This window comes from Phallusia mammillata, chromosome 5, assembly GCF_965637545.1.
Source record: "Phallusia mammillata chromosome 5, kaPhaMamm4.hap1.1, whole genome shotgun sequence".
Taxonomy (NCBI): domain Eukaryota; kingdom Metazoa; phylum Chordata; class Ascidiacea; order Phlebobranchia; family Ascidiidae; genus Phallusia; species Phallusia mammillata.
In genome coordinates this window covers 147227-173107 of record NC_137256.1, presented here as the reverse complement: position 1 = coordinate 173107, position 25881 = coordinate 147227, and the positions used below count along the sequence as shown (strand labels likewise).

At 34.3% G+C, this 25881-nt stretch overlaps 4 protein-coding genes across 10 annotated transcripts; all 4 read left to right on the top strand.

The window, feature by feature from the left end:
* The first annotated feature begins 61 nt into the window (after window positions 1-61).
* LOC145229832 (WD repeat-containing protein 62-like) lies at window positions 62-6191 on the top strand. Of its 3 annotated transcripts, none has more exons than XR_013860493.1 (7): window positions 62-145; window positions 399-558; window positions 1100-1459; window positions 1730-1946; window positions 2509-2795; window positions 3069-3390; window positions 3820-6191. XR_013860493.1 is itself a non-coding variant. In XM_080095161.1 (6 exons), exons 4-5 carry the CDS (start codon window positions 2720-2722, stop codon window positions 3254-3256), a joined length of 264 nt encoding a protein of 87 aa, XP_079951287.1. In that variant the 5' UTR covers window positions 384-558; window positions 1100-1459; window positions 1730-1946; window positions 2509-2719; the 3' UTR covers window positions 3257-3390; window positions 3820-6191. The 3 variants fall into 3 exon arrangements, 1 of the variants encoding a protein (XP_079951287.1); XR_013860494.1 differs by lacking the exon at window positions 62-145 and having other exon boundaries at window positions 375-558; window positions 1100-1188; window positions 1321-1459; XM_080095161.1 differs by lacking the exon at window positions 62-145 and having other exon boundaries at window positions 384-558.
* A 2185-nt stretch (window positions 6192-8376) lies between these two features.
* Window positions 8377-13800, top strand: LOC145229255 (WD repeat-containing protein 62-like). 3 transcript variants are annotated; one of them, XR_013860401.1, is made up of 7 exons: window positions 8377-8805; window positions 9059-9218; window positions 9758-10117; window positions 10390-10606; window positions 11167-11453; window positions 11727-12048; window positions 12478-13800. XR_013860401.1 is itself a non-coding variant. In XM_080094557.1 (6 exons), the coding sequence occupies exons 4-5, from the start codon at window positions 11378-11380 to the stop codon at window positions 11912-11914; spliced, it is 264 nt and encodes an 87-aa protein (XP_079950683.1). In that variant the 5' UTR covers window positions 9043-9218; window positions 9758-10117; window positions 10390-10606; window positions 11167-11377; the 3' UTR covers window positions 11915-12048; window positions 12478-13800. The 3 variants fall into 3 exon arrangements, 1 of the variants encoding a protein (XP_079950683.1); XR_013860402.1 differs by lacking the exon at window positions 8377-8805 and having other exon boundaries at window positions 9031-9218; window positions 9758-9846; window positions 9979-10117; XM_080094557.1 differs by lacking the exon at window positions 8377-8805 and having other exon boundaries at window positions 9043-9218.
* Window positions 13801-15270: 1470 nt separating this feature from the next.
* LOC145229254 (WD repeat-containing protein 62-like) lies at window positions 15271-19455 on the top strand. The gene is made up of 7 exons (XM_080094556.1): window positions 15271-15619; window positions 15752-15890; window positions 16161-16377; window positions 16942-17228; window positions 17502-17823; window positions 18253-18391; window positions 18695-19455. Exons 4-5 carry the CDS (start codon window positions 17153-17155, stop codon window positions 17687-17689), a joined length of 264 nt encoding a protein of 87 aa, XP_079950682.1. The 5' UTR covers window positions 15271-15619; window positions 15752-15890; window positions 16161-16377; window positions 16942-17152; the 3' UTR covers window positions 17690-17823; window positions 18253-18391; window positions 18695-19455.
* Window positions 19456-19918: 463 nt separating this feature from the next.
* LOC145229243 (WD repeat-containing protein 62-like) lies at window positions 19919-25343 on the top strand. 3 transcript variants are annotated; one of them, XR_013860397.1, is made up of 7 exons: window positions 19919-20347; window positions 20601-20760; window positions 21300-21659; window positions 21932-22148; window positions 22707-22993; window positions 23267-23588; window positions 24018-25343. XR_013860397.1 is itself a non-coding variant. In XM_080094544.1 (6 exons), the coding sequence occupies exons 4-5, from the start codon at window positions 22918-22920 to the stop codon at window positions 23452-23454; spliced, it is 264 nt and encodes an 87-aa protein (XP_079950670.1). In that variant the 5' UTR covers window positions 20585-20760; window positions 21300-21659; window positions 21932-22148; window positions 22707-22917; the 3' UTR covers window positions 23455-23588; window positions 24018-25343. The 3 variants fall into 3 exon arrangements, 1 of the variants encoding a protein (XP_079950670.1); XR_013860398.1 differs by lacking the exon at window positions 19919-20347 and having other exon boundaries at window positions 20573-20760; window positions 21300-21388; window positions 21521-21659; XM_080094544.1 differs by lacking the exon at window positions 19919-20347 and having other exon boundaries at window positions 20585-20760.
* Window positions 25344-25881: the final 538 nt, after the last annotated feature.

Below are 25881 nucleotides of genomic sequence, written 5' to 3'. Positions count from 1 at the left end.
GCGATCAGCTGGTTGTAAACAGACGTGGTGAAAAATTTTCATCTTTAAAGTTGAAACTGTTTTTGGTCGTTTTGTCGCAAAATTATGAAGATTAAAGACAAAATCGTGCTTTTGCTTTCGCTGCCTGATAAGAAGTCGTATTTTGGTAAAAGTTAGTTTCAAAATTTTTACATATTTAATGAGAAAAATAACGGCCCAAAGACATAAAAAGCAACTTGCCTCAATATCACTGATGTGGGCATGAGCATTTGCAGAAGCAGTTATAAAATAATAAACCATGTTGCAGTTACATCTATTTGAGCTTTTATTTTTATGACTAAATTTATGAACAGATCCATGCATATTGTTTAATATATTTTTACATTAATTATTTTGAACTTACTATTGGATTTTTGCAGAGGTTATGAAGTGCTTGCAATGTCAGTAGATGTCTACAACATGTGGCTGCATCTTGTATTTTCTGATCACTCACATGTTATAACTGATGTGATGGATTTTGAAAAACCAAATGTCACTTCAGTTTCCAGGTTTCACAGCTCGTGTGTCTAGGAAATCAAGGTTTGTCTTTGTAACATACATATATTGAAGTTACATCACTAAAAAAATTATATTTCATTACAAAAGACAATTGTAAACAATAAATGTTATTAATCGGGATACACTGCTCTTCGATATCCAAAATACTGAAAAACAGTGACTGATCATTTTTTAGTGATTTATTTTTTTTTGAAATGTTAAATGTGCTCAAAAAAAGCATCGTCAGTTTCTGTACCCCTCACATCCATGGAGATCATAACAAAAAGTATATAAGCTTATGTCAATAGACATACTATAACTATTCAAATATCATCAGTAGTGGCTGAAAATGAATGAAATGTTGTAACGTCAGCTGCTGTAATCATGTCTCATGAGTGTAAATTGTCTGCTCCACACTAATTATAACAGTGGAATTATAAATGTAAACCAAATTCAGAAAAGTCGTTCTGATTTAATTTATTTAGTCAAATTCTTGTTTTGTTTTTGTCACTGATTTAAATCACTGGGGCACAAAACCCTGTTTACATGTAATAATAGTTTCTTCCTTATGGTGTTTTTGCAGACTCTTCCTGATTGTGCTGAGTCAGCTGTTTTGTTTCGGTTTCAAATGACGGCAGAGTCAGGATTTGGAAATTCGATGACCAAACATGTGTACGAACCTTATATATTGTGGCTGTTTGTAGGATATATGTATTGGACGATCAATAAGAACATTATATATTGTGGCTGTTTGTAGGATATATGTATTGAACGAGCAATAAGTTAGTTATTAAATATTTGTAGGTTCTGAAACACGCAATTCTATTGGAACGTATAAAGAAACACTCCACGGACACTAAAACATCGGTTGAAGCACGTTGCATTTCTGTTCATAATGACGGCAAACACATGCGGTTGGCGACAGGAGTGGGAGTATCCAGCAGTATGTATTCAACATACTTCCTAATTCAATTTGTAGTCATCTTTGTCTGGGCACATTGGGGAATTCTGCACACAATTTAACACTCTTTATCATAAATATGCATCAGTAATTTCATCGCTGGTTTCTAGGCTGCACCTATTTTAGCTTGTTTTTCCAAGCCACAGTAAATTTGGAATTTGGTTTTAAGTTGTTATTTTTGATTTGTTTTTTTGTAATCCTCAAGACTATATAGTTTTGCGTTTTTTATGACAACCAATCATTTGATTTTAGTGTGTACGACCTTTACCGTTTAAGAGGATATCATTTATTTCGTCACACGACGGGGATATATTAAGCATGGATTATTCTCACCGTGGTTCGATGCTTGCAAGCGCGAGTAGAGATCGATCGTGTTCACATGTTTACTGATGATTATATTCCGTCCAACACGATAGCTGATCATTCTGCTGCCGTCACTGCTGTGAAGTTTGCGAACTGAGATTATGAGGTAAACTGTCATGTAGGGAAGTTGAAACTAGTATAAGTAGGTATTTTAGAATAGTTGTTTCGATTCTAGAATATCTAATTCAAGTCTTATATAATTTTTTATTGTGATCTGGACAACAATGTTTCCCGAGGTAAACTGTCACTGGTGTGGCTAATTCGGCCCAGTTGACACAAAATGTAAATTCAATGCACTAAGTATCATTTACACGAACTACAATAAACTGCATTAAAACGCTGAAATTTGAATGATACAAGTTAACAAGGGTAAATTTAGCAAATGCAACACGCACGTTTAAGTGATTTGCCTTTGTTTGAACCAAATGTGTAACATTTAAAAATCTGACTTTTGTACATTGCTTTTTACTTTGCCTAAGCTTTTTTAATTATATATATATATATATATATATCAGTCACAGTGAAAGTGTCCAGTTTTCAGCTGCATTTGTTTTTGTACCACTTTTGTGATTTTTGTGTTTTAGTCTCATTATGTTCTTTAACAGAGAGCATAGTTGTTTAATCTTGATGCTGACAATTCTTGGTCTAAATCAGATTTATAATTACAGTTTCGACTAATGAGCTGTGGAACAGACAAGTCTCTCTACTACTACAACTGACATCAGTTGAGAACAACATTACATTGAGAAACACTCGATGGCTGACATGGACATTGTTGAGTAAGCAAATCCACAAAATTTTAAACCCAGCCATTCTAACTGTGGATTTTATTCATCGATGATTCAGTGCTAGTTGCATGCAGCTGCAATTTAACCGAATATGACATGTTTGGTGCAAAAGCTTGTTGCAACCTCGTGTGTTGATAAAAACATCTATGTCCTCCCGTACACCACAGGTCAGTGTTGGTTTGCATTTGATGAGAAAATTGAAAAGCAATTTGCAGTTATGCAGTATTAATAAGTATTTCCACTTAATTCAATCAAACATGTTTTATTCATGTCAAATGACTAAATGTGTGTCTAGCAAATTTACTCAGGGTAGGAATTTCACAATACTGGCCTTTTACAAGTTTGCATTTTTTCTGCATCAGTTTTTCAATTGCTTTAATGTATTTGCAACTGTTTTTCCAATTAACATTTTTAACAAGAATCTTTTGTTTGTCTCGCAGGAGATTGTGTTTGCATGATCAGCCGGCATTCAGAGGTAGCGGTTGGTCTCACTTTCGACCACAACTCTCACTTAATCTCCGCATCTGCCGACAGTTGCATATTTGGGCGGACATTTAGCCATCGGGTGACAGAAGAGCTCAAACAAACCCAGAAAGGTGCCACCTCCATGCCTGGAAGATTTGAATAAAACCTCGTATTTTGCTACAAACGACTAGTTTACAGTAGAAATAATCGATGATTCGACGCATCCTAGTAATGTTGACATCCCGTTCAGTGATGAGTTTGACGACCCTTCAACTTTGACATTTCACAACAATCCAGGTAATGTCCCTTGCTGCGATTTCCAAATGATTTGTCCGTTAGTTGAGGTGTTTGCAGAGTTGCTTTGGTAATGATCCCAGAAAATATCCTGCATTAGGAAAGACATTATTTATGTTTTCCGAAATAATTTTATTTTATCACATATTTAAACTTATAATCTTTTTTTGTATCTTGATTTTTGTTCCTTGATTTAAACAGAATGACCACTGTTTTGGCTGGTTTGATATGTTACTATTATCATATTTATTGACATTCAGAATACACTTTTTTATTTTATTATGATTCCTTTATTGTTTTTCTTATTACACACATCAGCACAAACTTCATTATGCAAATTTAATTTGTGAAGAAGTGTCAACATTTTTATGCATTTTGCTGGTTTGTATTTATTTTGTTTGGCTTTTTAAGAACTTACAATTGCTTTTTCAGATGCTGAGCAACAAAATACTGATGAGTCATTGTTGTCAAAGTGAGTGACTAAGCAGTTGTCCAACGATGAGTCAGGGTTATTAAGCAACAAACCTTTACCTGAACTAGGGAAATGGGAGATAAATTACACAAAGAAAAGGTGGGATGTTGGGATTTAACTTTACAAATATGTGACAGACTAAAAACTTTGACAAGTCTGAAGTCGTCCACTATTTTATTTAGACATATATATTTCACCTAAGTAATAGGCAGTGTTAGTTTCTAAAAACAACTAAGTCACATTGCTAAGCTGTTTATGTTTGGCCTGGAAGCCAATTTTCTTAGGCAAGTGTAGGCTGACCTTGGGAGACGGGCATGCGAGCGTTTTTTGCACAATGTGCTCGAAAATGTGCAGGTCGAAATGTGCGCACATTTTTCGAAAATGTGCAGGTGCCAAAATGTGCAGGTCAAAATGTGCGCACATTTTTTGAAAATGTGCAGGTGCCAAAATGTGCAGGTCAAAATGTGCGCACATTTTTTGAAAATGTGCAGGTGCCAAAATGTGCAGGTCAAAATGTGCAGGTGCCAAAATGTGCAGGTCAAAATGTGCAGGTGCCGAAATGTGCAAGTCATAATGTGCAGGTGCCAAAATGTGCAGTCGCTCAAATGAAGTATTGATATTTAACGTCAAACTATTGTTGTGGTCATAAATTGTGCCAAAAATATTAGTTATAAGTTATGACCTATAAATTAAAATCGGATTTAAGAGAAACTTGTAAAAATGCGTGTTGTGTTTGTTAGATATGGCAAAGCGTGAAATTATCTAGCATTCAGGAAATAGGAAACACTGTTTTTCAGACTAGATATGTACACGATCGTCACCTCAATCGGTTTGACTTTATTGTTTTTAATTTAAGGCCTGTTAGCTTGTAGCCTGCCCAGCTTCTATAGATTTTACAATTAGACAATAGTATACTCATATGACAGTCCAGCTATTGTTTCCGTCACGCTTGATTAACACTACACGCTTGTCGGATGCTTGCATTGAGTTTGGTGCTTTAAGAGCAAGCAAATGACAAAGCTGGGCTTGTATGGTCAGATTTATGCATCTACCCTGTATAATGTTACTACGTGGTTGTGATTGTGCTGTTGGAGAGTATTTAATGTACGTTTTATCTTTTTAGTACTTCTTTAAACGCTTTCAAGTGATTTTACCTAACATATTAAAGGGTGCATAAAGTTTATTACTAATTGATTTAAAGTCTGGTAAAAATAGAACTTTCCTAACTGGCTGTATCTTTGAACTGATGTTCAACGACTTTGGCCTCGACCAGGAACTCTGGACAGACGAAAGGTCAAGCTTGAACAAAGATCATGTTTTTTTCCAAAGTTACTCATTTTAAACTGTCAACAAAGGGTAATTTGAAGAAAAATTCAAGGCACCAAAACAATTGCTAGACATCATAACCACCAAGGAAACTGGTGCAGAAAACACAAGTCAAATTGCTATGATAAGTAACAAAGAGTTAAACACAACAGAGTATTTATGAGGATATGTTTTTTCAAGGCAAAAAACTAGTTTACGGAAGTTATCAAAATTGTCAGCATGTTGTCAACCATGCGACCACAGGGCCAGCTGATTTCTTTAGTGGAGCCAAAGTCTGGAGGTCTCGCTTATCCTTTTATGAGTTACTGCAACTTTTACAAAGTGCGTAAATGCCTGACAGGATGTTTACGGCCAGCCAACAAGCTAGATTTTTACTGCATTGCAAAAGTTACACTGATCCTCACAGAGTTTCCAAAAAAGACATATGTGAAATTCTAGAAGTTGCTGGACTACCATATGAGTATACTGTTATTAAACTCAAAACCAAGTCAAAGACCCAGCTGTCCAGTGATTTTTATTCAATGAAACAAATGAATTATTAGAAAGTTTTCCATCCTTTGGGTTATACTGCACAATTGACAAAAGGACTATATATGTGTCTTTGGAAGAAACTCAAATGACAACATTCAAAAAGAAAAGGACAACCACACAGTTGCCCAACTTAATGTTTGACATTTTTTATTTGTTTGAGGCTCATTTACATGACATAACTTGGTATATGGGTATTTAATTAGGTTAGTTTTGAAACCCACACAAATACTTGATGTGATGCCCTAATTTTAAGTTTGCTAAAACATTCATGTTATTGCTTCTGACTTGCTATTGTGTGGACCAGATGGCTAAAAAGACCTACTGTAGGAATATCATAATACACCAAAATATCATTAGATGCTTTTGCAAAATTTGTAATTGTTTCCTGACTAATATACAGAAACTAGATGATTGCCATTATGAACGAAAAAGGTGTATGTTTCATGTGGGATTGCAAATAAATAAACAAACTAAATCTGGCGTGAACAATTAGAGAGATAAAGAGACTGAAACAGCCAGAAAGAATATTAGGATAGGGAAAATATTTTTTTGAGACCGCTGTGGGCATTCTGTATTATATTTTTGGTAAAAAATATGTACAATGGTAACAAAACGGGTTTAGAAAAGGATAATACTGAGATGTCATGAAAAAAATGATGGATGTGCAATGCAAAAGTATAAGTTCTCACCATTTATATAGGCATCAGTTATTTACCACTGCATTTGTTTGAAACCACATTGTATTTTCAGTTATTTTTGCCCTGAAGGGTCATATTCTGTTCAGTTAAAAAACTTAATCCACTGCATTTAACAAGAAAAATAACATACCTATATAAGTTAATTGATTTGCACAGAACACTATTTAAAATAAAAATGCAGGGAAAGATATATAATAATTATGTAATTGGGACAAAAAATTGTTTGTGTGAAAGGGACAGAAAGACTTTTTTAGTATGAAAGGGAGAAATTTTGGCACCTGCACATTTTGACCTGCACATTTTGACCTGCACATTTTAACCTACACATTTTGACCTGCACATTTTGGCACCTGCACATTTTTACCTGCACATTTTGACCTGCACATTTTGGCACCTGCACATTTTGACCTGCACATTTTGGCACCTGCACATTTTTACCTGCACATTTTGACCTGCACATTTTGGCACCTGCACATTTTGACCTGCACATTTTGGCACCTGCACATTTTCGAAAAATGTGCGCAAATTTTAACCTGCACATTTTGGCACCTGCACATTTTCGAAAAATGTGCGCACATTTCGACCTGCACATTTTGGCGCACATTGTGCAAATTCTTGCCGTAAGCCCTGTTGGACCTTGGGGCTAAATATTTTTGACCAGTATATGCTTGGCAAAGCCACATATACATTTTAAACTTTGATTTCATTTCTAAATGCCGTTTTGTATTCTTATTTCAGGCTTGCACAGTAGCAGAAGGACGCATACATACCAACATTTGAGTCATAGCTTGGATTTACTGATGGATTATTTTCTTTGTCCCCCCCCCACACACACACACTTTTATATGGTATTTTCAAGATTATCCACTAGAGCATTGATGGTTTGATGTGTCGGGTATGCAATTTTTTTACAGCAAGTGTTTTGTGTTATGGCAAAGTACGGAAACCCCTGGTTTTTGCACCTTTTTCTTCACTGTAGGTTTTTAAAGCTGTTTAATTAAAGCCGGTCATAGAATATACTTTACAAATTTACACTCTTTAAGCCATGTGTGCGTATAGTGGGATTGTGTCTTTCCGTTTTTGATTTTGGGTGTAATGTGTTGGTCTCAGAAGGTAACATAAGATAAGACATGTTACATTTAAATTCAAGCTGTTGTTTTTATGTTTTGATTCAAACAGGCTAACTTATGTAGATATAAACCCCTATGTTTTCTGCACCAATTGTTTAAGTTGTTTCTACTTTGTATTTGTAGCCTAATTGCTGTATACGTTCATTAGTGTGTCCCTTGATTTCACAAACCTTCCTGCTTGAAAACATTTGACATTGCATCGCCTCAGACAGTAAGGTTGCTGAAATAGTTTTAATAGAAGATGTGTTTTGTAGAAGGCATGGTTCCAATAAATGAAATGTCCTATTTTAGTGGATCCTATTATGTATGCTTTCGCTTGTGTTCAAAATCTGGTGCATGTTTTTGGCGTAAATAAAGTTTTCTTTTAGATCCGTCCGTGTTGTTTTGCATTGTGTAAAATATCTCCTTATTATGTTTGTGTTGTTACTTGATAAGGCAGACAAAGATTTATTTAAACATAGAATAAAAGGAATCCATAAAATCACATGTAAACGTTGAGATTTGTCAAAAAATGTTTGTTGACAAGCTTTTTGTGGAAATTTGGTCACGCACTAACGACCATGTCATGAAAAGTGATACCATAAAAAAATACTTTGTTATCAATTGCGGCATGAATTTAGGGAAAAAATTGCACTTTTGGAGTTAAAATAAAATTTGGTGTTTTAATTTGCCACAGTTGTTGAAAAAATTTATTAGTAATGTTTTCTGATTCTAATTAATGTGACGCAATAATTCATGAGTTTGCCAAATATGATTTCAGTGGTTAGTTATGACGTAACATTTTTTCAGAAGTTTCCAGTGCCGAAATTTAGCTCTTGCTGGCTATCTCCGGTTTTGTTTTGTGCCAATGAATGGGCAATAAATTCTTTTTCATAAAAATTTGACCGCGTGATGACCTTTTGCCAAATGCAAACTCAAATAAAGAAGTAACGTTTCATTGGTCCAAGAACGATAGTAGATTGCGTTTTTTTGCTGCACAAGTGATTTACAAGTTAAACTTTTACGCCTTGATGGAATTGCAAGTTCAGAAGTTCGTTAATGTGCATTTATTTCCGAAAATTATTGAGCGCGAAACATATTTATTGAACAGCTGTGAAAATAAACATTGCGTCATCAGCGATCAGCTGGTTGTAAACAGACGTGGCGAAAAATTTTCATCTTTAAAGTTGAGACTGTTTTTGGTCGTTTTGTCGCAAAATTATGAAGATTAAAGACAAAATCGTGCTTTTGCTTTCGCTGCCTGATAAGAAGTCGTATTTTGGTAAAAGTTAGTTTCAAAATTTTTACATATTTAATGAGAAAAATAACGGCCCAAAGACATAAAAAGCAACTTGCCTCAATATCACTGATGTGGGCATGAGCATTTGCAGAAGCAGTTATAAAATAATAAACCATGTTGCAGTTACATCTATTTGAGCTTTTATTTTTATGACTAAATTTATGAACAGATCCATGCATATTGTTTAATATATTTTTACATTAATTATTTTGAACTTACTATTGGATTTTTGCAGAGGTTATGAAGTGCTTGCAATGTCAGTAGATGTCTACAACATGTGGCTGCATCTTGTATTTTCTGATCACTCACATGTTATAACTGATGTGATGGATTTTGAAAAACCAAATGTCACTTCAGTTTCCAGGTTTCACAGCTCGTGTGTCTAGGAAATCAAGGTTTGTCTTTGTAACATACATATATTGAAGTTACATCACTAAAAAAATTATATTTCATTACAAAAGACAATTGTAAACAATAAATGTTATTAATCGGGATACACTGCTCTTCGATATCCAAAACACTGAAAAACAGTGACTGATCATTTTTTAGTGATTTTTTTTTTTGAAATGTTAAATGTGCTCAAAAAAAGCATTGTCAGTTTCTGTACCCCTCACATCCATGGAGATCATAACAAAAAGTATATAAGCTTATGTCAATAGACATACTATAACTATTCAAATATCATCAGTAGTGGCTGAAAATGAATGAAATGTTGTAACGTCAGCTGCTGTAATCATGTCTCATGAGTGTAAATTGTCTGCTCCACACTAATTATAACAGTGGAATTATAAATGTAAACCAAATTCAGAAAAGTCGTTCTGATTTAATTTATTTAGTCAAATTCTTGTTTTGTTTTTGTCACTGATTTAAATCACTGGGGCACAAAACCCTGTTTACATGTAATAATAGTTTCTTCCTTATGGTGTTTTTGCAGACTCTTCCTGATTGTGCTGAGTCAGCTGTTTTGTTTCGGTTTCAAATGACGGCAGAGTCAGGATATGGAAAATCGATGACCAAACATGTGTACGAACCTTATATATTGTGGCTGTTTGTAGGATATATGTATTGGACGATCAATAAGAACATTATATATTGTGGCTGTTTGTAGGATATATGTATTGAACGAGCAATAAGTTAGTTATTAAATATTTGTAGGTTCTGAAACACGCAATTCTATTGGAACGTATAAAGAAACACTCCATGGACACTAAAACATCGGTTGAAGCACGTTGCATTTCTGTTCATAATGACGGCAAACACATGCGGTTGGCGACAGGAGTGGGAGTATCCAGCAGTATGTATTCAACATACTTCCTAATTCAATTTGTAGTCATCTTTATGTCTGGGCACATTGGGGAATTCTGCACACAATTTAACACTCTTTATCATAAATATGCATCAGTAATTTCATCGCTGGTTTCTAGGCTGCACCTATTTTAGCTTGTTTTTCCAAGCCACAGTAAATTTGGAATTTGGTTTTAAGTTGTTATTTTTGATTTGTTTTTTTGTAATCCTCAAGACTATATAGTTTTGCGTTTTTTATGACAACCAATCATTTGATTTTAGTGTGTACGACCTTTACCGTTTAAGAGGATATCATTTATTTCGTCACACGACGGGGATATATTAAGCATGGATTATTCTCACCGTGGTTCGATGCTTGCAAGCGCGAGTAGAGATCGATCGTGTTCACATGTTTACTGATGATTATATTCCGTCCAACACGATAGCTGATCATTCTGCTGCCGTCACTGCTGTGAAGTTTGCGAACTGAGATTATGAGGTAAACTGTCATGTAGGGAAGTTGAAACTAGTATAAGTAGGTATTTTAGAATAGTTGTTTCGATTTTAGAATATCTAATTCAAGTCTTATATAATTTTTTATTGTGATCTGGACAACAATGTTTCCCGAGGTAAACTGTCACTGGTGTGGCTAATTCGGCCCAGTTGACACAAAATGTAAATTCAATGCACTAAGTATCATTTACACGAACTACAATAAACTGCATTAAAACGCTGAAATTTGAATGATACAAGTTAACAAGGGTAAATTTGGCAAATGCAACACGCACGTTTAAGTGATTTGCCTTTGTTTGAACCAAATGTGTAACATTTAAAAATCTGACTTTTGTACATTGCTTTTTACTTTGCCTAAGCTTTTTTAATTATATATATATATATATATATCAGTCACAGTGAAAGTGTCCAGTTTTCAGCTTCATTTGTTTTTGTACCACTTTTGTGATTTTTGTGTTTTAGTCTCATTATGTTCTTTAACAGAGAGCATAGTTGTTTAATCTTGATGCTGACAATTCTTGGTCTAAATCAGATTTATAATTACAGTTTCGACTAATGAGCTGTGGAACAGACAAGTCTCTCTACTACTACAACTGACATCAGTTGAGAACAACATTACATTGAGAAACACTCGATGGCTGACATGGACATTGTTGAGTAAGCAAATCCACAAAATTTTAAACCCAGCCATTCTAACTGTGGATTTTATTCATCGATGATTCAGTGCTAGTTGCATGCAGCTGCAATTTAACCGAATATGACATGTTTGGTGCAAAAGCTTGTTGCAACCTCGTGTGTTGATAAAAACATCTATGTCCTCCCGTACACCACAGGTCAGTGTTGGTTTGCATTTGATGAGAAAATTGAAAAGCAATTTGCAGTTATGCAGTATTAATAAGTATTTCCACTTAATTCAATCAAACATGTTTTATTCATGTCAAATGACTAAATGTGTGTCTAGCAAATTTACTCAGGGTAGGAATTTCACAATACTGGCCTTTTACAAGTTTGCATTTTTTCTGCATCAGTTTTTCAATTGCTTTAATGTATTTGCAACTGTTTTTCCAATTAACATTTTTAACAAGAATCTTTTGTTTGTCTCGCAGGAGATTGTGTTTGCATGATCAGCCGGCATTCAGAGGTAGCGGTTGGTCTCACTTTCGACCACAACTCTCACTTAATCTCCGCATCTGCCGACAGTTGCATATTTGGGCGGACATTTAGCCATCGGGTGACAGAAGAGCTCAAACAAACCCAGAAAGGTGCCACCTCCATGCCTGGAAGATTTGAATAAAACCTCGTATTTTGCTACAAACGACTAGTTTACAGTAGAAATAATCGATGATTCGACGCATCCTAGTAATGTTGACATCCCGTTCAGTGATGAGTTTGACGACCCTTCAACTTTGACATTTCACAACAATCCAGGTAATGTCCCTTGCTGCGATTTCCAAATGATTTGTCCGTTAGTTGAGGTGTTTGCAGAGTTGCTTTGGTAATGATCCCAGAAAATATCCTGCATTAGGAAAGACATTATTTATGTTTTCCGAAATAATTTTATTTTATCACATATTTAAACTTAGAATCTTTTTTTGTATCTTGATTTTTGTTCCTTGATTTAAACAGAATGACTACTGTTTTGGCTGGTTTGATATGTTACTATTATCATATTTATTGACATTCAGAATACACTTTTTTATTTTATTATGATTCCTTTATTGTTTTTCTTATTACACACATCAGCACAAACTTCATTATGCAAATTTAATTTGTAAAGAAGTGTCAACATTTTTATGCATTTTGCTGGTTTGTATTTATTTTGTTTGGCTTTTTAAGAACTTACAATTGCTTTTTCAGATGCTGAGCAACAAAATACTGATGAGTCATTGTTGTCAAAGTGAGTGACTAAGCAGTTGTCCAACGATGAGTCAGGGTTATTAAGCAACAAACCTTTACCTGAACTAGGGAAATGGGAGATAAATTACACAAAGAAAAGGTGGGATGTTGGGATTTAACTTTACAAATATGTGACAGACTAAAAACTTTGACAAGTCTGAAGTCGTCCACTGTTTTATTTAGACATATATATTTCACCTAAGTAATAGGCAGTGTTAGTTTCTAAAAACAACTAAGTCACATTGCTAAGCTGTTTATGTTTGGCCTGGAAGCCAATTTTCTTAGGCAAGTGTAGGCTGACCCTTGGGGCTAAATATTTTTGACCAGTATATGCTTGGCAAAGCCACATATACATTTTAAACTTTGATTTCATTTCTAAATGTCTTTTTGTATTCTTATTTCAGGCTTGCACAGTAGCAGAAGGACACATACATACCAACATTTGAGTCATAGCTTGGATTTACTGATGGATTATTTTCTTTGTCCCCCCCCCCACACACACACACTTTTATATGGTATTTTCAAGATTATCCACTAGAGCATTGATGGTTTAATGTGTCGGGTATGCAATTTTTTTTACAGCAAGTGTTTTGTGTAATGGCAAAGTACGGAAACCCCTGGTTTTTGCACCTTTTTCTTCACTGTAGGTTTTTAAAGCTGTTTAATTGAAGCCGGTCATAGAATATACTTTACAAATTTACACTCTTTAAGCCATGTGTGCGTATAGTGGGATTGTGTCTTTCCGTTTTTGATTTTGGGTGTAATGTGTTGGTCTCAGAAGGTAACATAAGATAAGACATGTTACATTTAAATTCAAGCTGTTATTTTTATGTTTTGATTCAAACAGGCTAACTTATGTAGATATAAACCCCTATGTTTTCTGCACCAATTGTTTAAGTTGTTTCTACTTTGTATTTGTAGCCTAATTGCTGTATATGTTCATTAGTGTGTCCCTTGATTTCACAAACCTTCCTGCTTGAAAACATTTGACATTGCATCGCCTCAGACAGTAAGGTTGCTGAAATAGTTTTAATAGAAGATGTGTTTTGTAGAAGGCATGGTTCCAATAAATGAAATGTCCTATTTTAGTGGATCCTATTATGTATGCTTTCGCTTGTGTTCAAAATCTGGTGCATGTTTTTGGCGTATATAAAGTTTTCTTTTAGATCCGTCCGTGTTGTTTTGCATTGTGTAAAATATCTCTTTATTATGTTTGTGTTGTTACTTGATAAGGCAGACAGAGATTTATTTAAACATAGAATAAAAGGAATCCATAAAATCACATGTAAACGTTGAGGTTTGTCAAAAAATGTTTGTTGACAAGCTTTTTGTGGAAATTTGGTCACGCACTAACGACCATGTCATGAAAAGTGATACCATAAAAAAAATACTTTGTTATCAATTGAGGCATGAATTTGGGAAAAAAGTTGCACTTTTGGAGTTAAAATAAAATTTGGTGTTTTAATTTACCACAGTTGTTGAAAAAATTTATTAGTAATGTTTTCTGAATCTAATTAACGTGACGCAATAATTCATGAGTTTGCCAAATATGATTTCAGTGGTTAGTTATGACGTAACATTTTTTCAGAAGTTTCCAGTGCCGAAATTTAGCTATTGCTGGCTATCTCCGGTTTTGTTTTGTGCCAATGAATGGGCAATAAATTCTTTTTCATAAAAATTTGACCGCGTGATGACCTTTTGCCAAATGCAAACTCAAATAAAGAAGTAACGTTTCATTGGTCCAAGAACGATAGTAGATTGCGTTTTTTTGCTGCACAAGTGATTTACAAGTTAAACTTTTACGCCTTGATGGAATTGCAAGTTCAGAAGTTCGTTAATGTGCATTTATTTCCGAAAATTATTGAGCGCGAAACATATTTATTGAACAGCTGTGAAAATAAACATTGCGTCATCAGCGATCAGCTGTTTGTAAACAGACGTGGCGAAAAATTTTCATCTTTAAAGTTGAGACTGTTTTTGGTCGTTTTGTCGCAAAATTATGAAGATTAAAGACAAAATCGTGCTTTTGCTTTTGCTGCCTGATAAGAAGTCGTATTTTGGTAAAAGTTAGTTTCAAAATTTTTACATATTTAATGAGAAAAATAACGGCCCAAGTAGACATAAAAAGCAACTTGCCTCAATATCACTGATGTGGGCATGAGCATTTGCAGAAGCAGTTATAAAATAATAAACCATGTTGCATTTACATCTATTTGAGCTTTTATTTTTATGACTAAATTTATGAACAGATCCAGGCATATTGTTTAATATATTTTTACATTAATTATTTTGAACTTACAATTGGATTTTTGCAAAGGTTATGAAGTGCTTGCGATGTCAGTAGATCTCTACAACATGTGGCTGCATCTTGTATTTTCTGATCACTCACTTGTTATAACTGATGTGATGGATTTTGAAAAACCAAATGTCACTTCAGTTTCCAGGTTTTACAGCTCGTGTGTCTAGGAAATCAAGGTTTGTCTTTGTAACATACATATATTGAAGTTACATCACTAAAAAAATTATATTTCATCTCAAAAGACAATTGTAAACAATAAATGTTATTAATCGGGACACACTGCTCTTCGATATCCAAAATACTGAAAAACAGTGACTGATCATTTTTTAGTGATTTTTTTTTTTTAAATGTTAAATGTGCTCAAAAAAATCATCGTCAGTTTCTGTACCCCTCACATCCATGGAGATCATAACAAAAAGTATATAAGCTTATGTCAATAGACATACTATAACTATTCAAATACCATCAGTAGTGGCTGAAAATGAATGAAATGTTGTAACGTCAGCTGCTGTAATCATGTCTCATGAGTGTAAATTGTCTGCTCCACACTAATTATAACAGTGGAATTATAAATGTAAACCAAATTCAGAAAAGTCGTTCTGATTTAATTTATTTAGTCAAATTCTTGTTTTGTTTTTGTCACTGATTTAAATCACTGGGGCACAAAACCCTGTTTACATGTAATAATAGTTTCTTCCTTATGGTGTTTTTGCAGACTCTTCCTGATTGTGCTGAGTCAGCTGTTTTGTTTCGGTTTCAAATGACGGCAGAGTCAGGATTTGGAAAATCGATGACCAAACATGTGTATGAACCTTATATATTGTGGCTGTTTGTAGGATATATGTATTGGACGATCAATAAGAACATTATATATTGTGGCTGTTTGTAGGATATATGTATTGAACGAGCAATAAGTTAGTTATTAAATATTTGTAGGTTCTGAAACACGCAATTCTATTGGAACGTATAAAGAAACACTCCACGGACACTAAAACATCGGTTGAAGCACGTTGCATTTCTGTTCATAATGACGGCAAACACATGCGGTTGGCGACAGGAGTGGGAGTATCCAGCAGTATGTATTCAACATACTTCCTAATTCAATTTGTAGTCATCTTTGTCTGGGCACATTGGGGAATTCTGCACACAATTTAACACTCTTTATCATAAATATGCATCAGTAATTTCATCGCTGGTTTCTAGGCTGCACCTATTTTAGCTTGTTTTTCCAAGCCACAGTAAATTTGGAATTTGGTTTTAAGTTGTTATTTTTGATTTGTTTTTTTGTAATCCTCAAGACTATATAGTTTTGCGTTTTTTATGACAACCAATCATTTGATTTTAGTGTGTACGACCTTTACCGTTTAAGAGGATATCATTTATTTCGTCACACGACGGGGATATATTAAGCATGGATTATTCTCACCGTGGTTCGATGCTTGCAAGCGCGAGTAGAGATCGATCGTGTTCACATGTTTACTGATGATTATATTCCGTCCAACACGATAGCTGATCATTCTGCTGCCGTCACTGCTGTGAAGTTTGCGAACTGAGATTATGAGGTAAACTGTCATGTAGGGAAGTTGAAACTAGTATAAGTAGGTATTTTAGAATAGTTGTTTCGATTCTAGAATATCTAATTCAAGTCTTATATAATTTTTTATTGTGATCTGGACAACAATGTTTCCCGAGGTAAACTGTCACTGGTGTGGCTAATTCGGCCCAGTTGACACAAAATGTAAATTCAATGCACTAAGTATCATTTACACGAACTACAATAAACTGCATTAAAACGCTGAAATTTGAATGATACAAGTTAACAAGGGTAAATTTAGCAAATGCAACACGCACGTTTAAGTGATTTGCCTTTGTTTGAACCAAATGTGTAACATTTAAAAATCTGACTTTTGTACATTGCTTTTTACTTTGCCTAAGCTTTTTTAATTATATATATATATATATATATATATCAGTCACAGTGAAAGTGTCCAGTTTTCAGCTGCATTTGTTTTTGTACCACTTTTGTGATTTTTGTGTTTTAGTCTCATTATGTTCTTTAACAGAGAGCATAGTTGTTTAATCTTGATGCTGACAATTCTTGGTCTAAATCAGATTTATAATTACAGTTTCGACTAATGAGCTGTGGAACAGACAAGTCTCTCTACTACTACAACTGACATCAGTTGAGAACAACATTACATTGAGAAACACTCGATGGCTGACATGGACATTGTTGAGTAAGCAAATCCACAAAATTTTAAACCCAGCCATTCTAACTGTGGATTTTATTCATCGATGATTCAGTGCTAGTTGCATGCAGCTGCAATTTAACCGAATATGACATGTTTGGTGCAAAAGCTTGTTGCAACCTCGTGTGTTGATAAAAACATCTATGTCCTCCCGTACACCACAGGTCAGTGTTGGTTTGCATTTGATGAGAAAATTGAAAAGCAATTTGCAGTTATGCAGTATTAATAAGTATTTCCACTTAATTCAATCAAACATGTTTTATTCATGTCAAATGACTAAATGTGTGTCTAGCAAATTTACTCAGGGTAGGAATTTCACAATACTGGCCTTTTACAAGTTTGCATTTTTTCTGCATCAGTTTTTCAATTGCTTTAATGTATTTGCAACTGTTTTTCCAATTAACATTTTTAACAAGAATCTTTTGTTTGTCTCGCAGGAGATTGTGTTTGCATGATCAGCCGGCATTCAGAGGTAGCGGTTGGTCTCACTTTCGACCACAACTCTCACTTAATCTCCGCATCTGCCGACAGTTGCATATTTGGGCGGACATTTAGCCATCGGGTGACAGAAGAGCTCAAACAAACCCAGAAAGGTGCCACCTCCATGCCTGGAAGATTTGAATAAAACCTCGTATTTTGCTACAAACGACTAGTTTACAGTAGAAATAATCGATGATTCGACGCATCCTAGTAATGTTGACATCCCGTTCAGTGATGAGTTTGACGACCCTTCAACTTTGACATTTCACAACAATCCAGGTAATGTCCCTTGCTGCGATTTCCAAATGATTTGTCCGTTAGTTGAGGTGTTTGCAGAGTTGCTTTGGTAATGATCCCAGAAAATATCCTGCATTAGGAAAGACATTATTTATGTTTTCCGAAATAATTTTATTTTATCACATATTTAAACTTATAATCTTTTTTTGTATCTTGATTTTTGTTCCTTGATTTAAACAGAATGACCACTGTTTTGGCTGGTTTGATATGTTACTATTATCATATTTATTGACATTCAGAATACACTTTTTTATTTTATTATGATTCCTTTATTGTTTTTCTTATTACACACATCAGCACAAACTTCATTATGCAAATTTAATTTGTGAAGAAGTGTCAACATTTTTATGCATTTTGCTGGTTTGTATTTATTTTGTTTGGCTTTTTAAGAACTTACAATTGCTTTTTCAGATGCTGAGCAACAAAATACTGATGAGTCATTGTTGTCAAAGTGAGTGACTAAGCAGTTGTCCAACGATGAGTCAGGGTTATTAAGCAACAAACCTTTACCTGAACTAGGGAAATGGGAGATAAATTACACAAAGAAAAGGTGGGATGTTGGGATTTAACTTTACAAATATGTGACAGACTAAAAACTTTGACAAGTCTGAAGTCGTCCACTATTTTATTTAGACATATATATTTCACCTAAGTAATAGGCAGTGTTAGTTTCTAAAAACAACTAAGTCACATTGCTAAGCTGTTTATGTTTGGCCTGGAAGCCAATTTTCTTAGGCAAGTGTAGGCTGACCTTGGGGCTAAATATTTTTGACCAGTATATGCTTGGCAAAGCCACATATACATTTTAAACTTTGATTTCATTTCTAAATGCCGTTTTGTATTCTTATTTCAGGCTTGCACAGTAGCAGAAGGACGCATACATACCAACATTTGAGTCATAGCTTGGATTTACTGATGGATTATTTTCTTTGTCCCCCCCCCACACACACACACTTTTATATGGTATTTTCAAGATTATCCACTAGAGCATTGATGGTTTGATGTGTCGGGTATGCAATTTTTTTACAGCAAGTGTTTTGTGTTATGGCAAAGTACGGAAACCCCTGGTTTTTGCACCTTTTTCTTCACTGTAGGTTTTTAAAGCTGTTTAATTAAAGCCGGTCATAGAATATACTTTACAAATTTACACTCTTTAAGCCATGTGTGCGTATAGTGGGATTGTGTCTTTCCGTTTTTGATTTTGGGTGTAATGTGTTGGTCTCAGAAGGTAACATAAGATAAGACATGTTACATTTAAATTCAAGCTGTTGTTTTTATGTTTTGATTCAAACAGGCTAACTTATGTAGATATAAACCCCTATGTTTTCTGCACCAATTGTTTAAGTTGTTTCTACTTTGTATTTGTAGCCTAATTGCTGTATACGTTCATTAGTGTGTCCCTTGATTTCACAAACCTTCCTGCTTGAAAACATTTGACATTGCATCGCCTCAGACAGTAAGGTTGCTGAAATAGTTTTAATAGAAGATGTGTTTTGTAGAAGGCATGGTTCCAATAAATGAAATGTCCTATTTTAGTGGATCCTATTATGTATGCTTTCGCTTGTGTTCAAAATCTGGTGCATGTTTTTGGCGTAAATAAAGTTTTCTTTTAGATCCGTCCGTGTTGTTTTGCATTGTGTAAAATATCTCCTTATTATGTTTGTGTTGTTACTTGATAAGGCAGACAAAGATTTATTTAAACATAGAATAAAAGGAATCCATAAAATCACATGTAAACGTTGAGGTTTGTCAAAAAATGTTTGTTGACAAGCTTTTTGTGGAAATTTGGTCACGCACTAACGACCATGTCATGAAAAGTGATACCATAAAAAAATACTTTGTTATCAATTGCGGCATGAATTTAGGGAAAAAATTGCACTTTTGGAGTTAAAATAAAATTTGGTGTTTTAATTTGCCACAGTTGTTGAAAAAATTTATTAGTAATGTTTTCTGATTCTAATTAATGTGACGCAATAATTCATGAGTTTGCCAAATATGATTTCAGTGGTTAGTTATGACGTAACATTTTTTCAGAAGTTTCCAGTGCCGAAATTTAGCTCTTGCTGGCTATCTCCGGTTTTGTTTTGTGCCAATGAATGGGCAATAAATTCTTTTTCATAAAAATTTGACCGCGTGATGACCTTTTGCCAAATGCAAACTCAAATAAAGAAGTAACGTTTCATTGGTCCAAGAACGATAGTAGATTGCGTTTTTTTGCTGCACAAGTGATTTACAAGTTAAACTTTTACGCCTTGATGGAATTGCAAGTTCAGAAGTTCGTTAATGTGCATTTATTTCCGAAAATTATTGAGCGCGAAACATATTTATTGAACAGCTGTGAAAATAAACATTGCGTCATCAGCGATCAGCTGGTTGTAAACAGACGTGGCGAAAAATTTTCATCTTTAAAGTTGAGACTGTTTTTGGTCGTTTTGTCGCAAAATTATGAAGATTAAAGACAAAATCGTGCTTTTGCTTTCGCTGCCTGATAAGAAGTCGTATTTTGGTAAAAGTTAGTTTCAAAATTTTTACATATTTAATGAGAAAAATAACGGCCCAAAGACATAAAAAGCAACTTGCCTCAATATCACTGATGTGGGCATGAGCATTTGCAGAAGCAGTTATAAAATAATAAACCATGTTGCAGTTACATCTATTTGAGCTTTTATTTTTATGACTAAATTTATGAACAGATCCATGCATATTGTTTAATATATTTTTACATTAATTATTTTGAACTTACTATTGGATTTTTGCAGAGGTTATGAAGTGCTTGCAATGTCAGTAGATGTCTACAACATGTGGCTGCATCTTGTATTTTCTGATCACTCACATGTTATAACTGATGTGATGGATTTTGAAAAACCAAATGTCACTTCAGTTTCCAGGTTTCACAGCTCGTGTGTCTAGGAAATCAAGGTTTGTCTTTGTAACATACATATATTGAAGTTACATCACTAAAAAAATTATATTTCATTACAAAAGACAATTGTAAACAATAAATGTTATTAATCGGGATACACTGCTCTTCGATATCCAAAACACTGAAAAACAGTGACTGATCATTTTTTATTGATTTTTTTTTTTGAAATGTTAAATGTGCTCAAAAAAAGCATTGTCAGTTTCTGTACCCCTCACATCCATGGAGATCATAACAAAAAGTATATAAGCTTATGTCAATAGACATACTATAACTATTCAAATATCATCAGTAGTGGCTGAAAATGAATGAAATGTTGTAACGTCAGCTGCTGTAATCATGTCTCATGAGTGTAAATTGTCTGCTCCACACTAATTATAACAGTGGAATTATAAATGTAAACCAAATTCAGAAAAGTCGTTCTGATTTAATTTATTTAGTCAAATTCTTGTTTTGTTTTTGTCACTGATTTAAATCACTGGGGCACAAAACCCTGTTTACATGTAATAATAGTTTCTTCCTTATGGTGTTTTTGCAGACTCTTCCTGATTGTGCTGAGTCAGCTGTTTTGTTTCGGTTTCAAATGACGGCAGAGTCAGGATATGGAAAATCGATGACCAAACATGTGTACGAACCTTATATATTGTGGCTGTTTGTAGGATATATGTATTGGACGATCAATAAGAACATTATATATTGTGGCTGTTTGTAGGATATATGTATTGAACGAGCAATAAGTTAGTTATTAAATATTTGTAGGTTCTGAAACACGCAATTCTATTGGAACGTATAAAGAAACACTCCATGGACACTAAAACATCGGTTGAAGCACGTTGCATTTCTGTTCATAATGACGGCAAACACATGCGGTTGGCGACAGGAGTGGGAGTATCCAGCAGTATGTATTCAACATACTTCCTAATTCAATTTGTAGTCATCTTTATGTCTGGGCACATTGGGGAATTCTGCACACAATTTAACACTCTTTATCATAAATATGCATCAGTAATTTCATCGCTGGTTTCTAGGCTGCACCTATTTTAGCTTGTTTTTCCAAGCCACAGTAAATTTGGAATTTGGTTTTAAGTTGTTATTTTTGATTTGTTTTTTTGTAATCCTCAAGACTATATAGTTTTGCGTTTTTTATGACAACCAATCATTTGATTTTAGTGTGTACGACCTTTACCGTTTAAGAGGATATCATTTATTTCGTCACACGACGGGGATATATTAAGCATGGATTATTCTCACCGTGGTTCGATGCTTGCAAGCGCGAGTAGAGATCGATCGTGTTCACATGTTTACTGATGATTATATTCCGTCCAACACGATAGCTGATCATTCTGCTGCCGTCACTGCTGTGAAGTTTGCGAACTGAGATTATGAGGTAAACTGTCATGTAGGGAAGTTGAAACTAGTATAAGTAGGTATTTTAGAATAGTTGTTTCGATTTTAGAATATCTAATTCAAGTCTTATATAATTTTTTATTGTGATCTGGACAACAATGTTTCCCGAGGTAAACTGTCACTGGTGTGGCTAATTCGGCCCAGTTGACACAAAATGTAAATTCAATGCACTAAGTATCATTTACACGAACTACAATAAACTGCATTAAAACGCTGAAATTTGAATGATACAAGTTAACAAGGGTAAATTTGGCAAATGCAACACGCACGTTTAAGTGATTTGCCTTTGTTTGAACCAAATGTGTAACATTTAAAAATCTGACTTTTGTACATTGCTTTTTACTTTGCCTAAGCTTTTTTAATTATATATATATATATATATCAGTCACAGTGAAAGTGTCCAGTTTTCAGCTTCATTTGTTTTTGTACCACTTTTGTGATTTTTGTGTTTTAGTCTCATTATGTTCTTTAACAGAGAGCATAGTTGTTTAATCTTGATGCTGACAATTCTTGGTCTAAATCAGATTTATAATTACAGTTTCGACTAATGAGCTGTGGAACAGACAAGTCTCTCTACTACTACAACTGACATCAGTTGAGAACAACATTACATTGAGAAACACTCGATGGCTGACATGGACATTGTTGAGTAAGCAAATCCACAAAATTTTAAACCCAGCCATTCTAACTGTGGATTTTATTCATCGATGATTCAGTGCTAGTTGCATGCAGCTGCAATTTAACCGAATATGACATGTTTGGTGCAAAAGCTTGTTGCAACCTCGTGTGTTGATAAAAACATCTATGTCCTCCCGTACACCACAGGTCAGTGTTGGTTTGCATTTGATGAGAAAATTGAAAAGCAATTTGCAGTTATGCAGTATTAATAAGTATTTCCACTTAATTCAATCAAACATGTTTTATTCATGTCAAATGACTAAATGTGTGTCTAGCAAATTTACTCAGGGTAGGAATTTCACAATACTGGCCTTTTACAAGTTTGCATTTTTTCTGCATCAGTTTTTCAATTGCTTTAATGTATTTGCAACTGTTTTTCCAATTAACATTTTTAACAAGAATCTTTTGTTTGTCTCGCAGGAGATTGTGTTTGCATGATCAGCCGGCATTCAGAGGTAGCGGTTGGTCTCACTTTCGACCACAACTCTCACTTAATCTCCGCATCTGCCGACAGTTGCATATTTGGGCGGACATTTAGCCATCGGGTGACAGAAGAGCTCAAACAAACCCAGAAAGGTGCCACCTCCATGCCTGGAAGATTTGAATAAAACCTCGTATTTTGCTACAAACGACTAGTTTACAGTAGAAATAATCGATGATTCGACGCATCCTAGTAATGTTGACATCCCGTTCAGTGATGAGTTTGACGACCCTTCAACTTTGACATTTCACAACAATCCAGGTAATGTCCCTTGCTGCGATTTCCAAATGATTTGTCCGTTAGTTGAGGTGTTTGCAGAGTTGCTTTGGTAATGATCCCAGAAAATATCCTGCATTAGGAAAGACATTATTTATGTTTTCCGAAATAATTTTATTTTATCACATATTTAAACTTAGAATCTTTTTTTGTATCTTGATTTTTGTTCCTTGATTTAAACAGAATGACTACTGTTTTGGCTGGTTTGATATGTTACTATTATCATATTTATTGACATTCAGAATACACTTTTTTATTTTATTATGATTCCTTTATTGTTTTTCTTATTACACACATCAGCACAAACTTCATTATGCAAATTTAATTTGTAAAGAAGTGTCAACATTTTTATGCATTTTGCTGGTTTGTATTTATTTTGTTTGGCTTTTTAAGAACTTACAATTGCTTTTTCAGATGCTGAGCAACAAAATACTGATGAGTCATTGTTGTCAAAGTGAGTGACTAAGCAGTTGTCCAACGATGAGTCAGGGTTATTAAGCAACAAACCTTTACCTGAACTAGGGAAATGGGAGATAAATTACACAAAGAAAAGGTGGGATGTTGGGATTTAACTTTACAAATATGTGACAGACTAAAAACTTTGACAAGTCTGAAGTCGTCCACTGTTTTATTTAGACATATATATTTCACCTAAGTAATAGGCAGTGTTAGTTTCTAAAAACAACTAAGTCACATTGCTAAGCTGTTTATGTTTGGCCTGGAAGCCAATTTTCTTAGGCAAGTGTAGGCTGACCCTTGGGGCTAAATATTTTTGACCAGTATATGCTTGGCAAAGCCACATATACATTTTAAACTTTGATTTCATTTCTAAATGTCTTTTTGTATTCTTATTTCAGGCTTGCACAGTAGCAGAAGGACACATACATACCAACATTTGAGTCATAGCTTGGATTTACTGATGGATTATTTTCTTTGTCCCCCCCCCCCCCACACACACACACTTTTATATGGTATTTTCAAGATTATCCACTAGAGCATTGATGGTTTAATGTGTCGGGTATGCAATTTTTTTTACAGCAAGTGTTTTGTGTAATGGCAAAGTACGGAAACCCCTGGTTTTTGCACCTTTTTCTTCACTGTAGGTTTTTAAAGCTGTTTAATTGAAGCCGGTCATAGAATATACTTTACAAATTTACACTCTTTAAGCCATGTGTGCGTATAGTGGGATTGTGTCTTTCCGTTTTTGATTTTGGGTGTAATGTGTTGGTCTCAGAAGGTAACATAAGATAAGACATGTTACATTTAAATTCAAGCTGTTATTTTTATGTTTTGATTCAAACAGGCTAACTTATGTAGATATAAACCCCTATGTTTTCTGCACCAATTGTTTAAGTTGTTTCTACTTTGTATTTGTAGCCTAATTGCTGTATATGTTCATTAGTGTGTCCCTTGATTTCACAAACCTTCCTGCTTGAAAACATTTGACATTGCATCGCCTCAGACAGTAAGGTTGCTGAAATAGTTTTAATAGAAGATGTGTTTTGTAGAAGGCATGGTTCCAATAAATGAAATGTCCTATTTTAGTGGATCCTATTATGTATGCTTTCGCTTGTGTTCAAAATCTGGTGCATGTTTTTGGCGTATATAAAGTTTTCTTTTAGATCCGTCCGTGTTGTTTTGCATTGTGTAAAATATCTCTTTATTATGTTTGTGTTGTTACTTGATAAGGCAGACAGAGATTTATTTAAACATAGAATAAAAGGAATCCATAAAATCACATGTAAACGTTGAGGTTTGTCAAAAAATGTTTGTTGACAAGCTTTTTGTGGAAATTTGGTCACGCACTAACGACCATGTCATGAAAAGTGATACCATAAAAAAAATACTTTGTTATCAATTGAGGCATGAATTTGGGAAAAAAGTTGCACTTTTGGAGTTAAAATAAAATTTGGTGTTTTAATTTACCACAGTTGTTGAAAAAATTTATTAGTAATGTTTTCTGAATCTAATTAACGTGACGCAATAATTCATGAGTTTGCCAAATATGATTTCAGTGGTTAGTTATGACGTAACATTTTTTCAGAAGTTTCCAGTGCCGAAATTCAGCTATTGCTGGCTATCTCCGGTTTTGTTTTGTGCCAATGAATGGGCAATAAATTCTTTTTCATAAAAATTTGACCGCGTGATGACCTTTTGCCAAATGCAAACTCAAATAAAGAAGTAACGTTTCATTGGTCCAAGAACGATAGTAGATTGCGTTTTTTTGCTGCACAAGTGATTTACAAGTTAAACTTTTACGCCTTGATGGAATTGCAAG

What these genes read in the sequence shown, in the direction of transcription:
- LOC145229832 (XM_080095161.1), top strand. Translation starts at nt 2,720, where the DNA reads ATGACATGTTTGGTGCAAAAGCTTGTTGCAACCTCGTGTGTTGATAAA. An exon ending in TGTCCTCCCGTACACCACAG is followed by an intron (nt 2,796 to 3,068) that starts GTCAGTGTTGGT and finishes TTTGTCTCGCAG; the next exon opens with GAGATTGTGTTTGCATGATC.
- LOC145229255 (XM_080094557.1), top strand. Translation starts at nt 11,378, where the DNA reads ATGACATGTTTGGTGCAAAAGCTTGTTGCAACCTCGTGTGTTGATAAA. An exon ending in TGTCCTCCCGTACACCACAG is followed by an intron (nt 11,454 to 11,726) that starts GTCAGTGTTGGT and finishes TTTGTCTCGCAG; the next exon opens with GAGATTGTGTTTGCATGATC.
- LOC145229254 (XM_080094556.1), top strand. Translation starts at nt 17,153, where the DNA reads ATGACATGTTTGGTGCAAAAGCTTGTTGCAACCTCGTGTGTTGATAAA. An exon ending in TGTCCTCCCGTACACCACAG is followed by an intron (nt 17,229 to 17,501) that starts GTCAGTGTTGGT and finishes TTTGTCTCGCAG; the next exon opens with GAGATTGTGTTTGCATGATC.
- LOC145229243 (XM_080094544.1), top strand. Translation starts at nt 22,918, where the DNA reads ATGACATGTTTGGTGCAAAAGCTTGTTGCAACCTCGTGTGTTGATAAA. An exon ending in TGTCCTCCCGTACACCACAG is followed by an intron (nt 22,994 to 23,266) that starts GTCAGTGTTGGT and finishes TTTGTCTCGCAG; the next exon opens with GAGATTGTGTTTGCATGATC.